General features: G+C 41.1%; 1 protein-coding gene across 5 annotated transcripts in view; it reads right to left on the minus strand.

Annotated features, from left to right (window-relative positions):
- TJP2 (tight junction protein 2) overlaps positions 1-20,315 on the minus strand; it is a 74,869-nt gene that overhangs the window by 12,676 nt on the left and 41,878 nt on the right. For all 5 annotated transcript variants that reach the window (XM_044445777.1, XM_044445776.1, XM_044445775.1 and 2 more), the window contains 12 exons: positions 18,630-18,683; positions 16,152-16,276; positions 14,181-14,283; positions 12,007-12,583; positions 9,766-9,869; positions 9,432-9,585; positions 7,722-7,833; positions 7,511-7,644; positions 6,235-6,301; positions 3,732-3,882; positions 2,414-2,522; positions 1,102-1,312 (listed from right to left, as the gene is read on the minus strand). In XM_044445777.1, coding sequence (XP_044301712.1) covers positions 1,102-1,312; positions 2,414-2,522; positions 3,732-3,882; positions 6,235-6,301; positions 7,511-7,644; positions 7,722-7,833; positions 9,432-9,585; positions 9,766-9,869; positions 12,007-12,583; positions 14,181-14,283; positions 16,152-16,276; positions 18,630-18,674 — 1,892 coding nt within the window. In that variant the 5' untranslated portion in view covers positions 18,675-18,683. The remainder of the gene's footprint in view (positions 1-1,101; positions 1,313-2,413; positions 2,523-3,731; positions 3,883-6,234; positions 6,302-7,510; positions 7,645-7,721; positions 7,834-9,431; positions 9,586-9,765; positions 9,870-12,006; positions 12,584-14,180; positions 14,284-16,151; positions 16,277-18,629; positions 18,684-20,315) is intronic.

Here is a 20,315-nt window from a genome sequence, read left to right on the forward strand (position 1 = left end):
TAACCTCTGAACCCCCTTCTTTCTCCACAGGGACCATTTCTTATATGCTATGCACCAGTCCCCGTTCTACACTGCTCCTTCTGCTCTGCCACAACATAAACTCCTTTTCTGACACAGTAGGGGAAACCAGTTTAACAACAACATTCTCCCATTCATTTCTATCCAGGCTCTGTCTTACTTTTTGACTGTAATTTTACTTGGACCAGCCGCAGAGAAGCGAAAATTTTAGAAGGTTAAAAATTAAACATCAAAATAATCACATTACATATTAAAAAATGTTGTGAGCAGCAAAATAGCTGACATTCTGCTGAGCAGAGTGTGTGAGGGAGAGGGAGAGGGAGAGGGAGAGGGAGAGGGGTGGAGAGAGAGAGAGGGAGGGAGGTGTCTCTAGTCTGGACAGAAGGCTTCCTGTGATCAGAGACAGTTTATCTGGACAAGAGGATTTCCTAATAAAATCAGGTGAGGGAGAGAGGGCCAAAGAGAGAGAGGAGTATGTACATAACAAATATCCCAGAGGTGCATAACCCAGAGAACCCATCAGAAAAGGCAGGGCCATCCATGGACTAGAGGGTCGAGGCTATCAGAAGTTAGAACTGTAGTCCTCGCTGCACATTATTTGGAAGTCCATATACTGAATGGGCCATGCCACTGGCTACAGTCCCCAACATCATACAATTTTCCTGACTTCCTCCCAATACCTATGTATCAATATGCCCATCTGGACCAAGGAAGCCTTACCATATCTGTCCAGGATCCCAGCTCGCACCGGAGCAGGCCCTACACATGTGGGGCACCATAGCCCAGATGCCCATTCAGGATGCAAGGACATCAAGAGTGAGATCAACTGCACAATCCCATGACACTTTGAACCATGTGGGCCCCCTCTTCAAGATGAAAGGGGCTATTATTTCTAAATATGAGGCTTTTCTTCTTGCAATCCAATAAAGAGATGCAATTCTGGGGTGGGGCCTAAGCTGCTCCCTGTCCTGAGAATCAATTCTGCACACCCCACCTGATCTGAATTACACCAGTCTGGGATGAAATGAAATATTAGGGGGAGAGATGCAAGGTAAAATTTAAAAGTATGTAACTGTAGCTTACCTGCTCTTATTTGGAATCAGACCCTTTTCCAATTCACTCTCGATTCTTACGGCCAGCCAGTGCCCCAATTTTCCATCATAGAGTGTATCAACCACTCTGAAGACCTCCCCTCTGGTGAATGCTAAGCTCTGTGGAGTTTCCTTTTCACATTCAAAATGGGTCCTTATGAAGAAAGAGTCACCTCTGCCACAGGCCATTATGTCTCTATAAACTGAGGGAAGAAACAGCATCTAGTTTTATCATAGTCCACAAGTCTGTCTCTTGGGCTGGGGATAGGATGTTAGTTGCACTTAGAATAGGGGTAAGGGATTCCTTTTGGGCCAAAGGTCAAACTAGCTCCAGGCAAACACTTGGGGAGGAGCATCCCAGAATGGATGAGAGCACAGCCTGTGCTGGTGTGTCTCCATCAAATGTGCTTGCCCAGACCCCATTCTTGCTCTCTTGTACTCCATTCACACTGCCTGCACTCATCCTATCAGGAAAAAGCGAGTGGCAAGTGAAATCTTCAGCATACAGTTCAAGCACTGAAGATCAAAGCCAACTGAGACATTGCCTAAAGGAGTGCTCCTTGAACAGGCAGCTATCAAAGCTGCCCCATCTATTTCTTCTGAAAGGGTGCAGGAGTCAGAAAGGGGACAGATGGGGAAGCCAGATGGACTGAACTCAGGCTGTGGGTTAAAGTTTCCTATTTCCATTTTCCAAATATTTCTCTACCACCATCACTTTCATTCTGTAAATTACACAGAAGTTGCTTCTCATTTTCAACATGCCACATATTCTAATGGCTATAGTTTCTATTTAAAAAGCAATGCATATAGCTGTAATTAAGCACTACAATAAAAAAAAACTATAGAAAAATGCTACAAATGACAAAAACTGGGTCTTGTTTTCTGGTTTCCACATACAGAATTTTAAAAAACCAACTTTTTGCTCATCAGCCTTAATTTTAGAGCTGAGAAACACAGATCTTGGGTGTAGAAGGGAAAGACTTATAAACAGGTAAGCATCACCAAAAGGTAGTTGAAGGCTGAATGCAAATAAACATACGAAGAGTCATCAATCCACAAAATGTTGCCTTAAACATCTAGACAGGAATCAGAAACTTTAAATTATTGCAACTCAAACACTTTTCCAAGAAAAGTCTATAGAGATAAACAGAACAAAACAGAAAAGTCCATCGCTACTATTTTGGGTTGCCACATACTATGTTGACAACTACCCTGAGTCATAGATAGAAAAGCAGAAACAGCATTACAATAAGTTAATACATCAAATCAAATTAACGTTTAAAAATTGCCTGCCAGGTTCGTACCATCATATTTGCTCTGGGCCAGAATTGTTACAACATCACCTTTGGGAATTTCCAACAGATAAAGAACTGCATCTTCTCGAACAATACCTCTGAAGTCTTGACTGTTGACCTAATATAAAACAACCACAAACCAATTTCAAGAAAGGTTCTCTCATTCAGACTGTCAAAGAGGAAGCCTGTTTTTCTAATGCTTTTGTGCAAATATTTGGTTTTAGTGAAAAAACGTTACACATTTTAGGGTTACAAAGTAATGCTCCTTTTTTTGGATAATTCAGCCATTTTTCTAACAGCAAGTATAACTAGCTTTAATCACCATAATTCCCTAAACATAAGGTCTTTTGTCTAAAGCCAGAGGGACCCCATGTCCTTGTTTTTTCCAGAGCAGCTTGCCTATTACCACAACTAAGTGAAAGTGCTTTGCATAGGGACAGAACTGCTCTTAATGTGGGATAGCAGATGAACACGTGGGTTTAGAACTGACCCAGACACCTGGTTCACATGATCACATGCCTTATCAGCTGTAGCACTCATAGGTACCAGACTGCCAATTCACACATACTCTGCCATGGCCTCTTTTATCACCCGAACTTGGTGATGATGGCTTGCTGGGACAGTTAACAAACCATCACACAACTCTTTAACAGGGCATGAATTATAGATGTTTTATAAACCATTCCAACAAGTCATCTTCATTGGGTTCAAAAATTATGCAAATTAGTTGGCACAGTGGCACATGCAGAGTATTTCACAAACCACTATGGATTGTTAGTCACCCTGGGATTGCGCAAAATTACTCTTGGCAGTGCAGCTTGTTGTCCCACAGTCCTGACTAGGGTGGGTGGGGGGAATCCCCTCCTCCCATTGTATGACCTGGGCTATTGTAATGTCCTCCAGGATTTTTGACCGTTCATAGTCTTTGGCCTGCTCTGCACATTCACAGGGGTGCAACACTTCCTCATATGAGCAGATTAGCTTATATTTACAGATTTTAGAAGCACTGGTGGTAAATGCAAAAGGACAAATGAAACAGAAGATACAGCTGGACCATTCTTTTTTTATTTGCAGCTGGATTGCTCAGTTACTGCCAGAGGTTAACCATCATTCCAGGTTAGTTTTGGCAATTAACATTAACATGATGAGGAACCACACCCAAGATTCTGACACATTCACAATTTCTGGGCTATTGAGGAAGTATACACTGTAAATGAAATAAATAAATAAAATAAGTAACAGTAATTTCATAGTTCTAAATACGGAAATAAAGTTATTTCCCCATCTCATGTACAAAAAATAATCCTCTGAAATTCTATATGTATACCTTAAGAATCTGATCCCCCTCTTGTAGACCTTCCTGGTCTGCTGAAGTACCTTCTTGAATTCCAGCAACAAATATCCCTACATCATTCCCGCCAGCCAGTCGGATACCCACGCTGTCTCCTTTCTTGAACTTCACCATTTTTGTACTGGGGCTTCAGAGAGAAAAGGATTCTAAGTTTTAGGAACATGTCAAACATCATAGGCTTGAAGCTATTTCTGCAGTGTGTTCATCTTGGGAGAGAGCATTGGGTTCTGCAAGGAAATGCTTTCAGACAAATGAGAATTCACTGGTATTATATTTTCCGGTTCTACTTAATCATCTCGTTGTGCCATTTTAGACAAACTGAATTTTCCGAACCATTATAAAAGGCTCATCAGAGTTTATCAGAGTGTGGGAAACTGTAGCAAGGCTATCTTTAACCAGTTTAACCTTTAACATTGGACATATTAGATGAAACTGAGGAAGGGCATTCTGAAAGGCAGCTTTTGCCTCCAGCAACAGTGCTAAATGCAAGAGTACCCCAAACTATGGGCAAACGATGGATACTTTAGGACAGAGATGGGGGCTGAATTCTGTTGTAGGTAGCCTTTTGGGGATTACACACCAATGCCGTCCACATACTCCCACCCCCACTCATTCCCATTCCTGTCAGAATGAGAGGAGTGGGTGGGTGTGAGAATGGACGAAAAACCCCATTCACACACATCCATCCATTTATGTCCCCCATTCCCATTCCTGCTCCCATCCACACTCCTTTTCCATTCTCATTCATAAAAAGAAAGCAGTGCTGAGACAGAGAATGTAGAGTGGGGAGAAATGATGGGCAGCCTTGGACAAGTTGTGGCACTGATGGAAGGGACATGCAGGCTTAACTGAAAGCTCTGCAAGGCACAGAGCCATTCCCATTCTCTGCTTTGGGGAACTACAACCTCTGTGACAGTTTGAACACTGCTCAGGTGGGCAAACACACTGCCCACTAAAAGCACCTTGTCTTACTGACTGTGTCAATTCACTGGCCTTTATCCAAGTCTATTATCATGCTCATTCAAAACACCCACTGCCTCACCTAAATTTGATGGAAAGGAGAGAGAGAGAGCTGAGTATTATCCACATATTGGTAACACTTCAGTTCACCTCTCCAGGTGATCTCACAGTGCGTATATGTAAACATACATAAAATGGAACCACACAGCATAACTGTCACAAGGCAGTGCAGTAATCCATCAGGACCACCTTCTCAAATCCACTGTTGGAGCAGGAATGGAACCACTGCAGTGGAGTATTTCCAAAGCCCAGCTCAAAATTATCCAGGATAATACTGCAGCTCATAGTATTGAAAGCTGCTCAAAAGTCCAAGAGAGTTAGCAAGGTCATACTCCTCCTATATCTGCCTTCACAAAGCTCATTTCACAGCACAGCTGAAGCAGTTTTCAGAAAGTCAGTTTCACCCAGAGTGTCTGGAACTGAATGGAAAGGACCCACCTTGCATGTGCAATCAGCATACACTAAATGCAAGGGCATCAAATACCTCTTTGCAGTCTTTTAACACAGGAAAAAGGCTGGAGAGAAAAGGACAGTATGCAGCATACTGTGCCAGCAGCCACTGACTGCTGAAATTGCCCAATAGAAAATGGTTAGTATTTTGGTAATGGAAATATCTTAGAAACATGATCTATTTCATTCTAGCCTCCCTCCCCAGAACCAGCTGCATTCACATCCATGGTGACTTGGTGGAATTCTAATGGATCAGCCTTCACACAAACAGTAGTCATTTGCATTTAAAATTCTAATCAGGAGTATGCCAATGGCCAGTGCAGAAGGAATTTGCCTTATTTCCTAACCATGATTAGAACATGAGAGTTCCATAGCCTTGTATACTTTTTCTTCCTCCTCTTTCCATATGCAAACCCCTCTTGTCTGTGTGAACCTTCCTCCCTTTCAGAGTTAATTTATATATATCCCAGCATTTTCATCACTCAGAATTAATGCCAAACCAAAACTTACAAATACTTTTAGAAGTATGGTTTATAAACTGTGGTTGAGGCAAAATTAAGACTTAAAACTGGTGAAGTAAAAATGCTAACCATTCTTTCTCCAAAAGAAAAGGAAAGAATTCACATAGAAATGGGGAAGGGAAGAGGCAAACAAGATCATGGGACACTCCCAGTATCCTAACCAAGTTAAGGAATATATTTGAGGCAGCATTACCTCTGCACAATGACTTTCTGCATATAGCATTTGAAAGAGTACATCAAAAAATCCTGTATTGTATTTAATATGAAAACCAGGTTGGCAACTTGGGGTCCTCCTGATGTCTTGTCTACAACTTCTATCAAATTGAGTTAGCACTGCCAACAGTGAGGGATGGTGGGAACTGTAGGTCAAAACATCCGGAGGGCCACAAGTTACTCCCCTTGATAAAAGCCTTCTCCTGGTTAATACTTAGACCAGTACAATTTATCAAGTATGAAAGTAGCAGGTGAAACAAGTTAAAAACTCATACCCATATATTGCTAGGTCTTCAGGACTTGGCTGAAGAAATGTTCTTGGGGCAGTTTTTGGCTGAGCAACTGTATATTAAAGACACATACACAAAATCAAAGAACTTCCTTCTATTTATTTTTTAAACAACACAAAAGTCAGTACAAGAAACAGGCACCAAGCAGTCAAATCTGGTTGACCCTATTGCACCCAACTTCTAGAAACACTTAGAAATAATTACTACTCATGCAAAATAATCCCCACTGGTTTAAGTGTGGTGCAGTGGTTAGAGTGTCATACTGGGGACCTGAGAGATGCAGGTTCTAATCCCCACTTGGCCATGAGTCTTATTGGGTGACTTTGGGTCAGTCACAGACTCTCAGTCCAACCTGTCTCATGTGGTGGTGGTTGCCGTAAGGATAAAATAGAGCTGTGAAAGCCACCTTGTGTTCCTCACAAGACGAAAATGGGCAGCATATTAAGTGCAATGCAATGTGATGATGAAAATGCTAATGATGGACTTGCTTCTACAAAGAATGCTTAAGATTTCAGCCTATATGCAATCTTCACTAAAGTATACAATACTGGAAAGTAAATTCATCATGCAATATAAAGAATAGCTAGAATTTTATTTTCCAGCTAAATAATCCCCAGATACAGGATTCTCTCTCCATGTGTAGCGGTTGCCAGAGAGGTACCCATGTCAGCTAGTGCAAAAAAAGTCTTGCAACATCTTAAATTTAATATTATGGCACAAGACATCAGGTGTAGTTTTTCCACTTGCTGTATTAGGGTATCTCAAAGGTTAACCTGACTGTTCTGATACAAGGCCTTAAAATGTCTCTATAATGTTTAAGTCACCTTGTCATTATTTATTATATTGAAACAAAGAGGGGAAAGGATTTTTTTACATTAGTATTTCATTAATATGAGTCTTTTATCTTTTCTCTTCACATATGTTACAAATAAAAAAAACCCCTAAATTAAGTCCATCTATTTTGTGTGGCTTATTTTCTGTTTTATAACATCCTTTGTTAAAAGACAGCTGGAAAGGTATGTGGTTGCTGTGTCAGAGAAGATATATTGTCCTGTCTCCAGTTCATGAAAAAAAGATTAGGGGAAGCATTTTAACACCCCAAATTAGGTACTTAGCAGGAATGCCTAAAGCAGCAGCAACATGCATTGCCTAAAACACATGATCTCCAGGAACTATGAACAAGTTTTATACTTAGATGAGTGCCAAGAGGCTTGTTCCTTGCACTCAAATGGAAGTATCTTGAAGCAGAGCGAACACTAACCTGGGGGATCATCTTGGTACTTTGGTTCACCATTTGTCTCTGGCATTGAAGCAGTAGCGAGATCACCCATGGATCTAAAAGGGGTGGGCAGTGCTCCCATCCTGGACAGTTTATTGGTTGGATCTTCTTTTGTACTTAAAACAGAATTCACAACAGTTAACAGGAAGTTAAAAATTTAGTAACACAAGATGTAAAAGACAACACCTCCTACCTGGCTTTCTCCTTTAGCTTTTCATTGGAAGAATGTGAGTCTAAGTCAGAATGATATGGTCTTCTCTCATCCTGAGGGGAGCAGGACCGGTTTGATTCTATTTCTGAAATATCTGTTGAGAGAGTATAGTAGAGCCTGAGTAGATAAAGCATTTACCAGTAACTTCAATCAACATTGACCTTTATTTGCGTATAATGAATGCTTTACCCATTAGCCATTGTGACAGCTTTAAACAAAAATTAAAACCTACCTGAAATTAGACAAAGCTGATGCTAGGAGTAATTCCCATCAGAAAAGTTAATTCCCTTGTGATATCAATCAATCTACCTTCACCTGGCTTGAAAAAAATGTGCTAATATTGCAAGTGAGGATTATGAAACTTAGGGTAGGTATTTTCCACCTTCTCCATGAGGTATCAACCATCAAGCCCCATTCATTATTTCTAAACCATTCTGAGAACAAGTGTTGAGAGAAGAGTCTACTAAAAGTTTTAATAAATAATAAATTTAATGCAGATTAAGCCTTTCTCCAAGCATCAAACAATCCAACCACCAACACTCAAGCTTGAAATATATATATAGCAGCATAAAAGCCGCTGCGGTGAAGCTGCTTGCAGGGCAATAAGACACTGGCAGAAGAAACAGCCACAGTGTCATTCCTAATCATGCAATGTGTTTCCTTGAAACACTACAAGAGCAGCAGCAGGAATGCACAAGCTGCAGACTCTCCCGTCCCAGAACTCCTATGTCTTATGGTTGGTGAACAAAAGGAGAGAGATCAGAGTTACTGTGTATAAGGGTTACAAGACAGGAAACAAAGTCTTTGCATACTTTAACTCCAAATCTGGGATCAGCTGTTGGCTCAAAATGAAATCATGATGAATGGCTGCCTGACCCATGAATTAACTGCAACATTTATACTTTCATCTCAAACACAGCAGAAGAGAAAAAGCAGTCTATACAAAGTGGCCTTTTAGTGGACAGCTTGCACAAAGCACAGAGGCAGTCTTCTTTCCAGCCAGCCTATGACTAGTGTAAGCGTGCAAAACCTCAGGTCTGCAGGCCAAATGGGACTTGCTTGGCATCTCAGTCCAGCCCTCCAGGGTTCCCTAGATGACTGCATCTCCTTTCTCCTGATAAATCATGTGGTGTTTTCCAAACTTTCCCCCTCATTCTAAGAAGCTGAAATGCTTAGTTACTGCTAGTCAACACTTTAAGCAAAAATATGCATGTATTTCTTGCATTTTAGCTCTGCTTTCTCTGCCTTTGGCCCTGCCCTGTATTTCCTTTGCCCTCATTCACCAATGGAATGCAAGCCCCAAGACCTTCTTTAAAATGGCATTTGGTGCTTGGGCTGAAAGGTGTTCAGCATTCTTGGCAGAAGGAAGAGCAGTCTAAACAAATGAATGACAAGTGAGAAAAACATGATATGAAAACAAAAATCTTCTGAGGCCGATTTCTTTATTGCTATTGGTCTTGGTGTAAAGCATGAAATCTGGCCACAGTTCTTGCTTCAAGAAATCTGGCCACAGTTCAGCATAGATAAGAGTCTAGAAATCTGTGCCCAGATATTATTCTTAGCAATTTTTGTTTTCTTTCTAAACTAACTACATTTTAATTCAGCATACAACATACTGTAAAAAGTTTGGTTATTTCTGCATTGACTAGTTTATAGAAAAAATTGACTTTGGCTCTTCTTTTAACTTCTCACCTTCTATTTCTGACTCACTGTCATGCATGGAAGGAATGTTGATTAGGGTTTGCTTTCTGTCCCTCAGGACAACCAGCTGAAGTTTTCCTCTTGATTTCTCAATCAGTTTTCTGGCATCAGATAAAGACATATTCTCTGTCACTGTACCATTGATCTAAATGAGTAAGACAAACATTGTTACTTATAGTTGGAGCATAAAAGGCACTTCAAAGAGAAGAGTTTCCATTCAATATTTGCAAAAGGACAGGGAAACTTGCCATGATAACAAAATATCAGAAAAATAGCATTTTTCCAACACTAGAAGAAATTAGGGGCCCTTCTTACAAGAACATACTTTGAGAATGATGTCCCCTTCATGCAAATTGCCATCCTTCGTTGCCAGTCCTGTACTGGTCATTTCTTTGATGAAAATCTGACTTCCAAGCCGGAGACCATATTCTGCAAGTAGAACAAAAAAGGGGTAGATTTGTATAACAGCAGATGAAATGCATTATAGGCCAGCAGGTCCCAAACTTTTAAAAAAAATTCCAAATGGCATCATAGCATTTCTCTTGCTTGAGACCCTTGTCCCTCCAGCCCACTCACAATCTCCTCTGCGGCATTAAGTTCAGGAATGCAGCTTACAACCAACAAAGACAAACCAAGTCAGTCATTTGGCTGCATGCCAAGGAAGGCAAAAACAGAGCTGTCAAGTGCCTGGCAAGTCACCATCCATTGCTGGCAAGCCATCCTCAACTCAGTGGGTTACAACTACAACCAGCACAGAAACTTTGGCCCACAGGCCTAACACAGCCCACAAGTCTGTTACCCATGGAAATATCCTGTTTCCCACCAAACCATGCCTTCCTAGAGGGCTTTGCCTACTGCTCATGTTCCCTTGGAGAATGCGAGTAGTACACAACGCCCACTGTGTGAATGCAGGTGAGCTTGAGTACATACGAACAGGGGGACAAGCACATGAAGGGGGTCGCATGCCTGCGGCAGCAGTGTCCCCTATAACTTTGACCTGCACAGTCCTTACTGTTGACATGCAAACTCCAAATGTACTTGACCAGGGACAATTCAGGCCCTGGGCTAAAAAAGCTCTCCTTACTGCCTGGGATGCAACTTGGGCAGGCTTGTACGTGCTAGTTTGAAAGCTCCTAAACTTCCTCTGTCTTCATTTGTACTGTTAAGAGTTTGGTAACTCAGACAAAAATGGAGTCAGATAAACCACAAGGATTATCTGTTCCACCTTGCTGATGTAGGAAATCAGCTTGGTCTTTGACAGATAGTCTTCCAAGCCTCTGCTGAAAAACCTGTAAGGAAGGATTGTCCACCCCATTCCAGGACAGACAGTTTCATTGTTAAACAGGTTGTGCCATTGGAAAATTCTTTCTAGTGATGCTTCAAATTTACTTTTCCAATATTTGAACCCATGGATTCAGATCCACCGCTCCTCCTCCTGGAGCAACAGAGAACAAATTTGCTTCAATCACATCTGTGTGACAATCCTTCCAATTTATGACAGCAGCTGTCACAATGCATATTAATTGTCTTTTTTCCCAGGCACAGAACTGTTTGTTTTTGGCAGTGCTGAGTTCACAGACCTCTGCATGCATATCAAATGTAGTATTCTGAAGAGAGATTCAGAGTAGTACATCTGGAGGTAACCAGGGTGGAGAAGTCTGAAACAGTTCAGCCAAATGATAACATAAACACCAGTGAGGAATTTTACTGCAGCTCACTTGACCGGAGACATAACTCTTTATGAGAAAGATTACATCCTCTGTGCTTGCACAAGAAGTGCATGTCTGATGAGTGGAGACTTGGTTAGAGACTAGAAGAGAGTAAGAGGAAAGTTGTGTATTTATTTGGTTGCTCTTTTATTAACTCCTGCAAATTGAGGTGCAATTCAGATTTAAAGTAGATTGCAGTGCTTCACGATACTGAAAATATAGTCTTGGGAGTCTAACCTTAGGTCCTTTCAGGGTATTTATAATTGTAGGTATTATGTGTTCATGGCAGCTTTCCACTACTCTTATACCTTCCAGATGTGTTGGGTTGCAACTCACCTAATGCCCAGTATTCTTAAGCATTGGCCATGCTGGGTGGCGATGATGGTAACTGCAGTCCAGCACATCTGGAAGTCACCACAGTGAGGAAGGTTGATCTATGGTGTCTGTGTAAGCTGTTTTTGCATAATATATTGTAAGGTGTTATTGGTCTCAGTGAATTCTTTATCCTTCTGAAATTATGCATTCTCCCTTTGGCAAAATAAAGGGGAGGACAAGGAGAAGACAAGAAGAACTGAAAGATGTCACCCAGACAGTCTTATACTGCCACAGGTAGGAAGAACTAAAAAGCAAGAGGAAACACTGATCCAGGAGCAATTCCTGGATTGTTTACAGGTTTAAAAAAGTTCCACTCAGACTTCATGACTTGTTCCTGGCATTCTGATTAAAACTGGAAATTATTCAAGCATGATGCTCATACCTCCCCAGTGATTCCTGGGTTAAACAACCAGGAATTGCCACCACGACATGCAAATTGGATCATTCACTTCAAAGCACACCAGCACCAGTCACACACTTGCCTTCATTTGGTCTGCTTTTTGTGAGAAGAACATTCACTGGCCCATGTGGGTCCTGCTCTGGTCCATACTCATACTGCTGTTGCAATTCAAGGGGAGGACTGGGGGAATTAAGCCTGCCTCGGCTCCCACTCTTTGCTTCCTTCTCATATGGAGGGTCAGGACGAGATCTCCAACCATAATCTCTTGGTGGACTCCTCCCACCACCATAGCCATGGTCATACGCATCATCTCTGTCAACACTTCTGCCTCTGCTTCGGGGTCTTTGGTACTCGCGGTCCAAGCTTCTCTCTCTATCCATGCTCCGGCCCCGACTTCGATCCCGGCTGTAGCTGCGCTCTCTGCTGCGGTTCCGCCCCCTCTCTTGTGAAAATCTGTAGCCCGTATCAAGGCTATCTCCCCAACTCTGGCTACGTCCTCCATGTCCACTATGCCAACTTCTTTCACTGTAGCCACTTCGAGCACTTCTGCCATCAAAGTCTGCACGATTATCCATGACTTCAAAGGCTCTATAATCATAGTCAAGAGAGGGGCTTCTTCTGACAGGTGGAGCCTGTACTTTACAAGGTCTTTTTACTACCTAGTTGAAGGAAATAGAAACATTGTTCTAAACTCAGCATTTAAAATCCATCAGCAGGAAGCCCAATTCAGATGCAGTACTTCATACGACACATTCAAGCTGTTATTTCTTACAGTTATCATAAATATGTAATGTTAAGACACCAGCAGCATGTCCATCTAGCTGGTACAATAACACCGCACAGGTACCAGGAAGTGAATATGGAACTGCCCAGGTAAGTGCTTTTTGCAAAGCAACAGTGTTTCTAAGAAAGGTTTGGGGTTTTATAAGCTTCCTCCCTCAACTCGTGTCCATTCTAAAAAGGGAATGGACAAGTTTTCCTGTTTTGGAAAACTTAAGACTCACATGATCAGAATTATTTTTTTTACACTTGCAATATTTGGCTACACTAATGTCTCTGATTGCACCACAACTTTGTTTTTTCCACTGCCTTAATGACTTTCCTAAGCATCTTTAATGCTTTCCCCAAGCAAATATTACTCTTAATAATGCACACATCATTTTGGGGTGCAAACCCTTAAGAACAAAACACACCTGCATGTGTGTATCTTACCCTCTATATTAAACATTATTTGCACCTTCATGAGCAACCCTTTCATAAGTAATCCTTTTTATGGTTGGCCATTGCAAACTCTCTCCTACTAAAAAATAGTAGTAGGAGTACTAATGTTGTAGGAGTATTAGTACTAGCACTAGGAGTACTAGTGTTTCTAGTGTTTTTAGAACACCAAAAATAGTGTTCAAGTCAGAGTGAGCACCCTAGGCTCAAGTGAAGACAATTCAACAGATCAAATCCTAAAGGAAAAGGGAGGGATGAAAAGTAGGAAATTATCTGTTTTCTTAAGCTAAGGCTACATAAGTTAGCAAGCAAATACACATACTTCCAAATTTTAAAGCAGACATTATCAGGAAGAATGAAAATGTTGTCTTCAGTTTACCATATATGCTAATAGTAATCCCAGGTGTCCTAGACCCACCCCTACGTATCCAAAACGACATCATTCCTCACTGAAGAAGGTATTTGAAGGCTCAGGAAATTTCAACAATTGTTGTAGTCCAAAAAGTAACTCAGTAAAACTAGGTATATTTCCCCATTAGAGGAAGTGTGTGTGAACATGCATTTGTGGTATTGCCATGGCCTGTGGTCTGAACACGAACTGGACCTGTTTATACAAACGGCCCCACAGTGGCCTGCGACGCATAATGGTGGCCTTTCTGAATAATCAGCCACAACTGCAGCTTGTTGAATCATCCGAACACAGCAGGTATACGCTGAACTCATGGCCTGTTCGAGGGTTATGTAAGAGTTGCTGAACCCTCACACAACCTGCTTCTGTTGGATTTGGGCAACACAACAAGTCAATGATTCTGAGGCTTCAGGATTACATGCTATAAACATCAATAAGCAAATCAAAGAAAAAATATTGATCATGTGCTACATGTCACACAGACCCCGAAACAGATGCTGGACTTACGATTATTCCTAGGAAGAATATGCTCTATCAAGAATAAACCATTTTTAAACAAGTGCACATTATGCACTCTCACCCTGTCTTTGTTTTGAGGGTCGTTTTAATGCCAGAAGCAATTAACTTACAATGACAGCCACTTTCCCACTTTTCCTTAACTGCTGCACAGCAAATGAATGGGGCACATTTTCCATAGGTGTTCCATTAACCATGACCACTCTGTCATTTTCCCTGCAAACAGAAGTATGTTGTTAATTACAAAATGTTATATTTAACCTTTAATTTCATGCTGATTAAAATTCTGTGCTCAGTCCAATCCTATCCTGTCCAATCCTGCTGCCATTCCCTGAGAAGAGTCCCCCTGTTGGCATTGCAGAATTCAGTTTGGCCATTCCTCCACAATTAAAGCAAATTATGCCTGGTCATTATGGGGAATGGATAGCCCATGCTTGCCTCTCCCATGCCCCAAACCAGCCTTCCACACTCTGCTGGGTCAAGGAACAGGACTGTGGGCAGTGAAAACAGGAAGGGTGAATTGACCTCTCATTCCTTCCTTCCTTGTAAGAGCAAAAGCAACTTATCTCCTGCACACTGAGGAAGCAGACAAGATAGGTCTCTGTATGTAGTGCCACTATGGTAGTGGTGTGATACCTGTGAGCCCTCCAGATATGGTTGGACTCCGTCAACCCTGGCCAGTGTGGTCAATTGTCAGGGACAACAGAAACTGGAGTCCAGCAACATCTGGAGAGAGACAGGTTCTGTGAGGATCCCTCTTTTCGGGTATTCAGTCATACATGCAATGTATGGTCTAAACCAGTACCCCACAAAATGACTTACACTACACTGCATCCACAGCAATGGATAAGGTTATTTTTTGTACAAATCCCCCCTTATTGTACAAAACACTTGCTCCATTGTTTTCAGTTTCATAGAAATAAAAGGTAAAGGTTTCCCCTTGACTTCACGACCAGTCATGCCTGACTCTAGGGGGCAGTGCTCATCTCCGTTTCCTGGCCGAGGGAGCCAGCGTTTGTCCACAGACAGTCTCCGTGGTCATGTGGCTGGCATGACTAAACACCTAAGCGCACAGAACGCTGTTACCTGCCCACCGAAGTGGTACCTTTTTATCTACTTGCATTTGCATGCTTTCGAACTGCAAGGTTGGCAGGAGCTGAGACGGAGCAACGGGAACTCACTCCGCTGTGCAGATTCGAACTGGCGAGCTTTCAATCAACCAGCCCAGCAGCACAGGGGTTTAAACCACTGCGCCACCTGCAGTCCCTCTTCATAGAAATAAGTTATTTAATGACTTAAGCAACATCATCTGTTCAAAATTGTAAGAGTTTTCCCATTGTCATATTAAATCTATGTTCCTCACATCTTCCCAGTACCAAATTGGAGATATTAATTTCATTATTTTAGCCATATGTTTTATAGTTGCTTCCTATAAAAGAAAATAAAATACGTTGTAACGGCAGCAATGCTATATCCTTATTGATAGATTTACTCACTTAGCAGTCTTGACACACACAAACAATCTGATGGCAATAAAATCATAAATGAAATAGAACAGAAGTAGCCCTAAAAATATTCTTCTTAGTATACTTGCAAACTCCAAAGACCCTTGTTTGGAGTTAACCAAGAATGGGACACAGAGAAAGAGATGCTCTCATTCATGAAACCAGGTTAACTGTCATGGATTTTGTGCAACCAATTGCTACACAGGCTAATGAGTCTTGAGGAATATTGGCGTGCTAGACAGGCAGGTCCCTGATGCTCACATAATATGTCTGCACAGGATTCTTCTGCTCCATCCCCTGAAGAAGCAGAAGATCAGAAGCATAAGATGTTCAATGCATCAAGCTACTGAGCACTTCAGTGAAAGTCTGGGATTCTAGCCATTAGGCAGGCGGCTAGAAGTGAAGACAGCTGGGCTGTATCCAGGTTTCAAGATAAAGATGGCATATCAAACAAATGCACTAGTTTGGTTAAATTTGTGCTTTCAGAAAAGTCTAAATTTAGAATTATACTTGTTTTTTACAACAATTTTCCGGTGCAAAAGGAGCAGGGGCACTTCTGACGTAAGCAGGGTTACTTACTGAAGTAATCCATCTGCTGGGCCACCAGCAAGAACATCTGAGACCACTATGGATGTTTCTCCATTTTCAAAATGAGGGTTGTCTCTGCCACCAGAAACTGCAATCCCAAACCCTCGCTTTGAATCCTAGAAGAAAAAGAACATACACCACTTATTTTTAGCAGACAACCAGAACAAAATTTGATATTGGTAGAATGCTGAGACAGGGCCATGTTCTAGACATGTCACAGATGATTTTTAATTAATTAAAATGTATAATTTTATATGTGCTTCCAAAGAGAACCAAGGATCATGGCATGTGAAAACTGATTTTAACAATAGATACATGGCTACAGTAAATAAACAACTAAGTAATAGTGTGACTTCAGGACAATTTGGAACCATAGGGATAGAAGAGAGCTGGAGTAGCATAGCAAAGACTGGGCTAAAATCAGAATGTCTCTGTTTTGTATCTCTGCTCTGCCATGAGCTAACTAGGTGGCATACGTAAGCCATTTGCCCAAGCATCTGCAATATGCAGGAAATAGCACTAATCATACAGCACTGTGATAAAGAATACTGTTAGATACTGCACCTGAACACTGGGTAGCACTATACAAATCCTAAATTACTACAGTAGTAGTTGTAGTAATGTATATTCAAATGGCATTTAGTTCAACACAGGACTTTCAAGATTATAAGAACAGAAGCTAGCAACCACTAAGTTGCACTGTAGACAGACACAATTCTAATCTTGCAACAAAATACAGTCCTGTAACTGCATATGCACCTGCAGAGAAAAGAACAGAATGGAAAAGGTACCTCCCCAAGTGCTTTTATCATAAAAATCATGATATTTTATGTACCTGCCTGGGCTTAAATCATGAAGTTCAAATCGGCATTCAATCTCTGCTGATTAATCCTCCACTTGGGGTGGGGGGAAGTCTGTTAGCATTAGTACGCAAGAGCAAACAGTCTGTGTTACCACTGGCATCTTGAGTCTGTTTGTGAGGTAGCAGAAAGACTGATGAACAAGGCCACACCTTCACTTTTAGTAGCTGAAACTCTGGATGAAATTTATTCTTGTGGCTTTGATGACTTTGTATCAATATCAATAAAAGAAAATAGCACTCTGTATGCTGCACTCAGATGCTTCAATTCTGTATTCTGAATTATTTGATTTTAATTGTGTTTCACCTTTCTGTGTGAGATGCTCTGAGGGAGACTTTGATGTGAGAGGCAATAAATTTGGAAATGAGTGTGGAGCATATGATACAGCTTATCAGAACATGCCAGTAGTATGCATACTTGGGGGACACTTAAACTTGCTTAAAGGTACAAATTATACATGCCAGGAGTCAACATCATTTACTTCAATGGCATATAAGTATGCACAGGATTGCAACCAAAGCAGTTTTATTCCTCGTCAGAAGGACCAGCAATTGCTAATCTGGGGATGGATAACTTGGTGCCCTCCCAGATGTTTTCGAATGCAGTTCCCACCAGCAACAGCTATCATGGCCAATGCACAGGGTTTAGGGAACTGTAGTCCAAAACAGAATATGAGGTTGCCTACCCCTGTGCTTAGCATTTCCAGTGGTCTTTTTGGTCAGTCCTCACAGGGGCTCCATTTTCCCTCTCCGCTGATCAAATTAAATGTGAGACTTCTGTGTAGGATTGTGTGTACTTTTGAAGGCGCCCCCTAAATGAGGGTGGTTCTCTCCCTGTTTCACAAAGGCAAGAGTGAATAAATATTACAATTCATATGACTTGCCATGTGTAAGTCTAGAGGTGAGTGGCATGGGGCGCCAGAGGGAAAGACATATCACCGTGGTTTTCCGCCTCTCTTTTGGATGCATCACTTCAAGGTGAGCATTAGCCAGAAACACTTCTCACAAATTATGTCAAGTAATCCATGCAACTTTAGATCTACTACAAGATAAGGGCATGCCATTTAAGCCTTATAATGCATTTTGAAACCATAAAGTTTTGGGGAATGCAGTGTTTCCAAAAGTTTTAGCACTGTATACCATTGCTTGAAAGTCTAAACCAGTTTCTTACATCTTTTCAATACAATTCACAGCACTGGGTTTTCATCTACCACAAAAAATAAGCTGGCCTTTATGTACTCAAGTGAATACCACTTCAACCAAGTAATTTTCCCCTTCCTTGATAACCAAAACTAGAGATACAGTTTTTGTCCTGGCACTTAATAATTATCTCCTTCTACCACAGGTCTGGAACCTAAAGAAGACTGATACTATCTCTGGAATTCTAAATATTTTAAGTCAACAGAGATGAATTGCTATGAAGTTAAATAAACAGCTGGCATAAAAAGTAAAGTGGAATGTTTCTAAGGGGTATAATTAAGATGCCTCACAGTGTTTTGGAATAAAAATGATTAATGTAAGAACAGGGATCATTTCAGGTTTGTCACCACCATACCAAAAGGTAGCTGCAAAAAGAGCTTTTGAAAAATAGACCATAAATAACCTCTCACCTTTTGCAAGGTCACTGTGTACTGTTCCCATATCAGCTCTTCCATGCCTGGGGCCTATTATACAATGAAAAAGCAATCATCAATAGTACATCAAAGAGAAGAGAGAAGAGAAGCTTGTCAAAGTAAACACAAGCTTTAAAAATCTTATTAAAAAGTAGGAATCTATCAAAAATTATATTGCAATGTTTTAGAAATCAACATTAATTAGTGATGTTCAGAATAAGAATCATATTTTAAAAGCAAAATGTATGGGACTAAATGTATACGTAGCCATTTCTGTGTCTGACTCACATACACCATACTTGTTTCACACCCAGATCTCTCTAAATTTCTGCCTGCAACACACAATGCTGGGGAAGGGGTCAAATCTTAGTAATAGCAGAGCACATGCTTTGCACGTATCCTTTAGCTAAAACTGATCAGGTTTAACTTGCCATGAACCAAAAAATGGAAAAGCCTTCATTTTTTCACTGAATGAGAACAGAACTTGATCCATTATCTGAAATTCTCTGTTGAAGTAAACAGAAGCAGGGGTGGGAGATCAAATTACCGGTTCAGAGTAAGGGTTCAATCAAACAGCACCCCCTGAAAAGGATTCATCAGAATTAGAACATAAAATAAAACCAGAATCTGAACACGTTTGTCTATTCTCTGCTTTATAGGCAACCATATTCTATCTTCTTTAAGGGCTGAACCTGGGAGACATTAGGCTAGAAATGTAGATGAGTCATGATTGAGCTGAACCTGAACTGAACCAAAAAATCTAATTCTTTTGCTCCCTGATCATGGTGGAAAAGATCTTTCTCCCGCAGACCCTGAAATGTACAAATTAGTAGACTGCATATTTTAAAAAATTTGTAGACTGTTTCCTCTCCAAGATTTTCAAAGCATCTTGCAAAATAAATTAAACAACTGCAACAGTGAAACACAAGAAGCAAGCTAAAAACTAAAGAAAGAGAATGCAGTAAGTAACTCTAAGGATGCTTCCAGATGAGGCTTTCTTTTATTGAGCATTCAACCTGCCTCATTCACAGAACTTTATGGAGGTGGAGGTTCCTTCACTGGTAACCCTTCTACTTATAACCTTTCTTCTAACTACGTAACATCTGTTAGGGAGGGGAAGACAGAAACGATGCATTGACTGGCAAGGAAACTTCCATCCAGAGACTCATTCAAAGCCAACCTCCTGGTAAAACAAAACATTATTGCCATCCAGCAAAACTGCCTGTAAAAGGCCAAGTGAGCCTTCCTTGAGGAAGGCATTTTATAATAATCCCTATTTCTTTATTATTTGAATCTGCACCTGTGCTCCATGACAAAAGTTCCCACCTACACTAATGGGATTTTTTAATGTCAGTCATAGCCAAGTGAATACATATATGAGGAATAAACTTCTCACGTGCTACAACTAGAAATGAGTGAGGAATCCATTTTGGCAGTGTGAATCTATTGGATTCCCTGGGCTCAGCTCCCCGGACTTCGGTCCACTTTGTCATGGCCATGAGTCCAAGTTCCAGGTGAGTGTGCCCAGTGTTTGTGCAGTACTTCCCAGAAACTAAGCCCCCACAAACTCCCTTTTCTGCATCATATGCAAGCAGCCTTTGTTTGTGTTGCATGCGACATGGAAGAAGGTTGCGCAATCTCATGGACTTCCTCTCAGCTTGCTTTCTGAAACAGGGCTGAACA

This window comes from Varanus komodoensis, unplaced genomic scaffold (assembly GCF_004798865.1).
Source record: "Varanus komodoensis strain SLA01 unplaced genomic scaffold, ASM479886v1 scaffold5, whole genome shotgun sequence".
Lineage (NCBI taxonomy): Eukaryota > Metazoa > Chordata > Lepidosauria > Squamata > Varanidae > Varanus > Varanus komodoensis.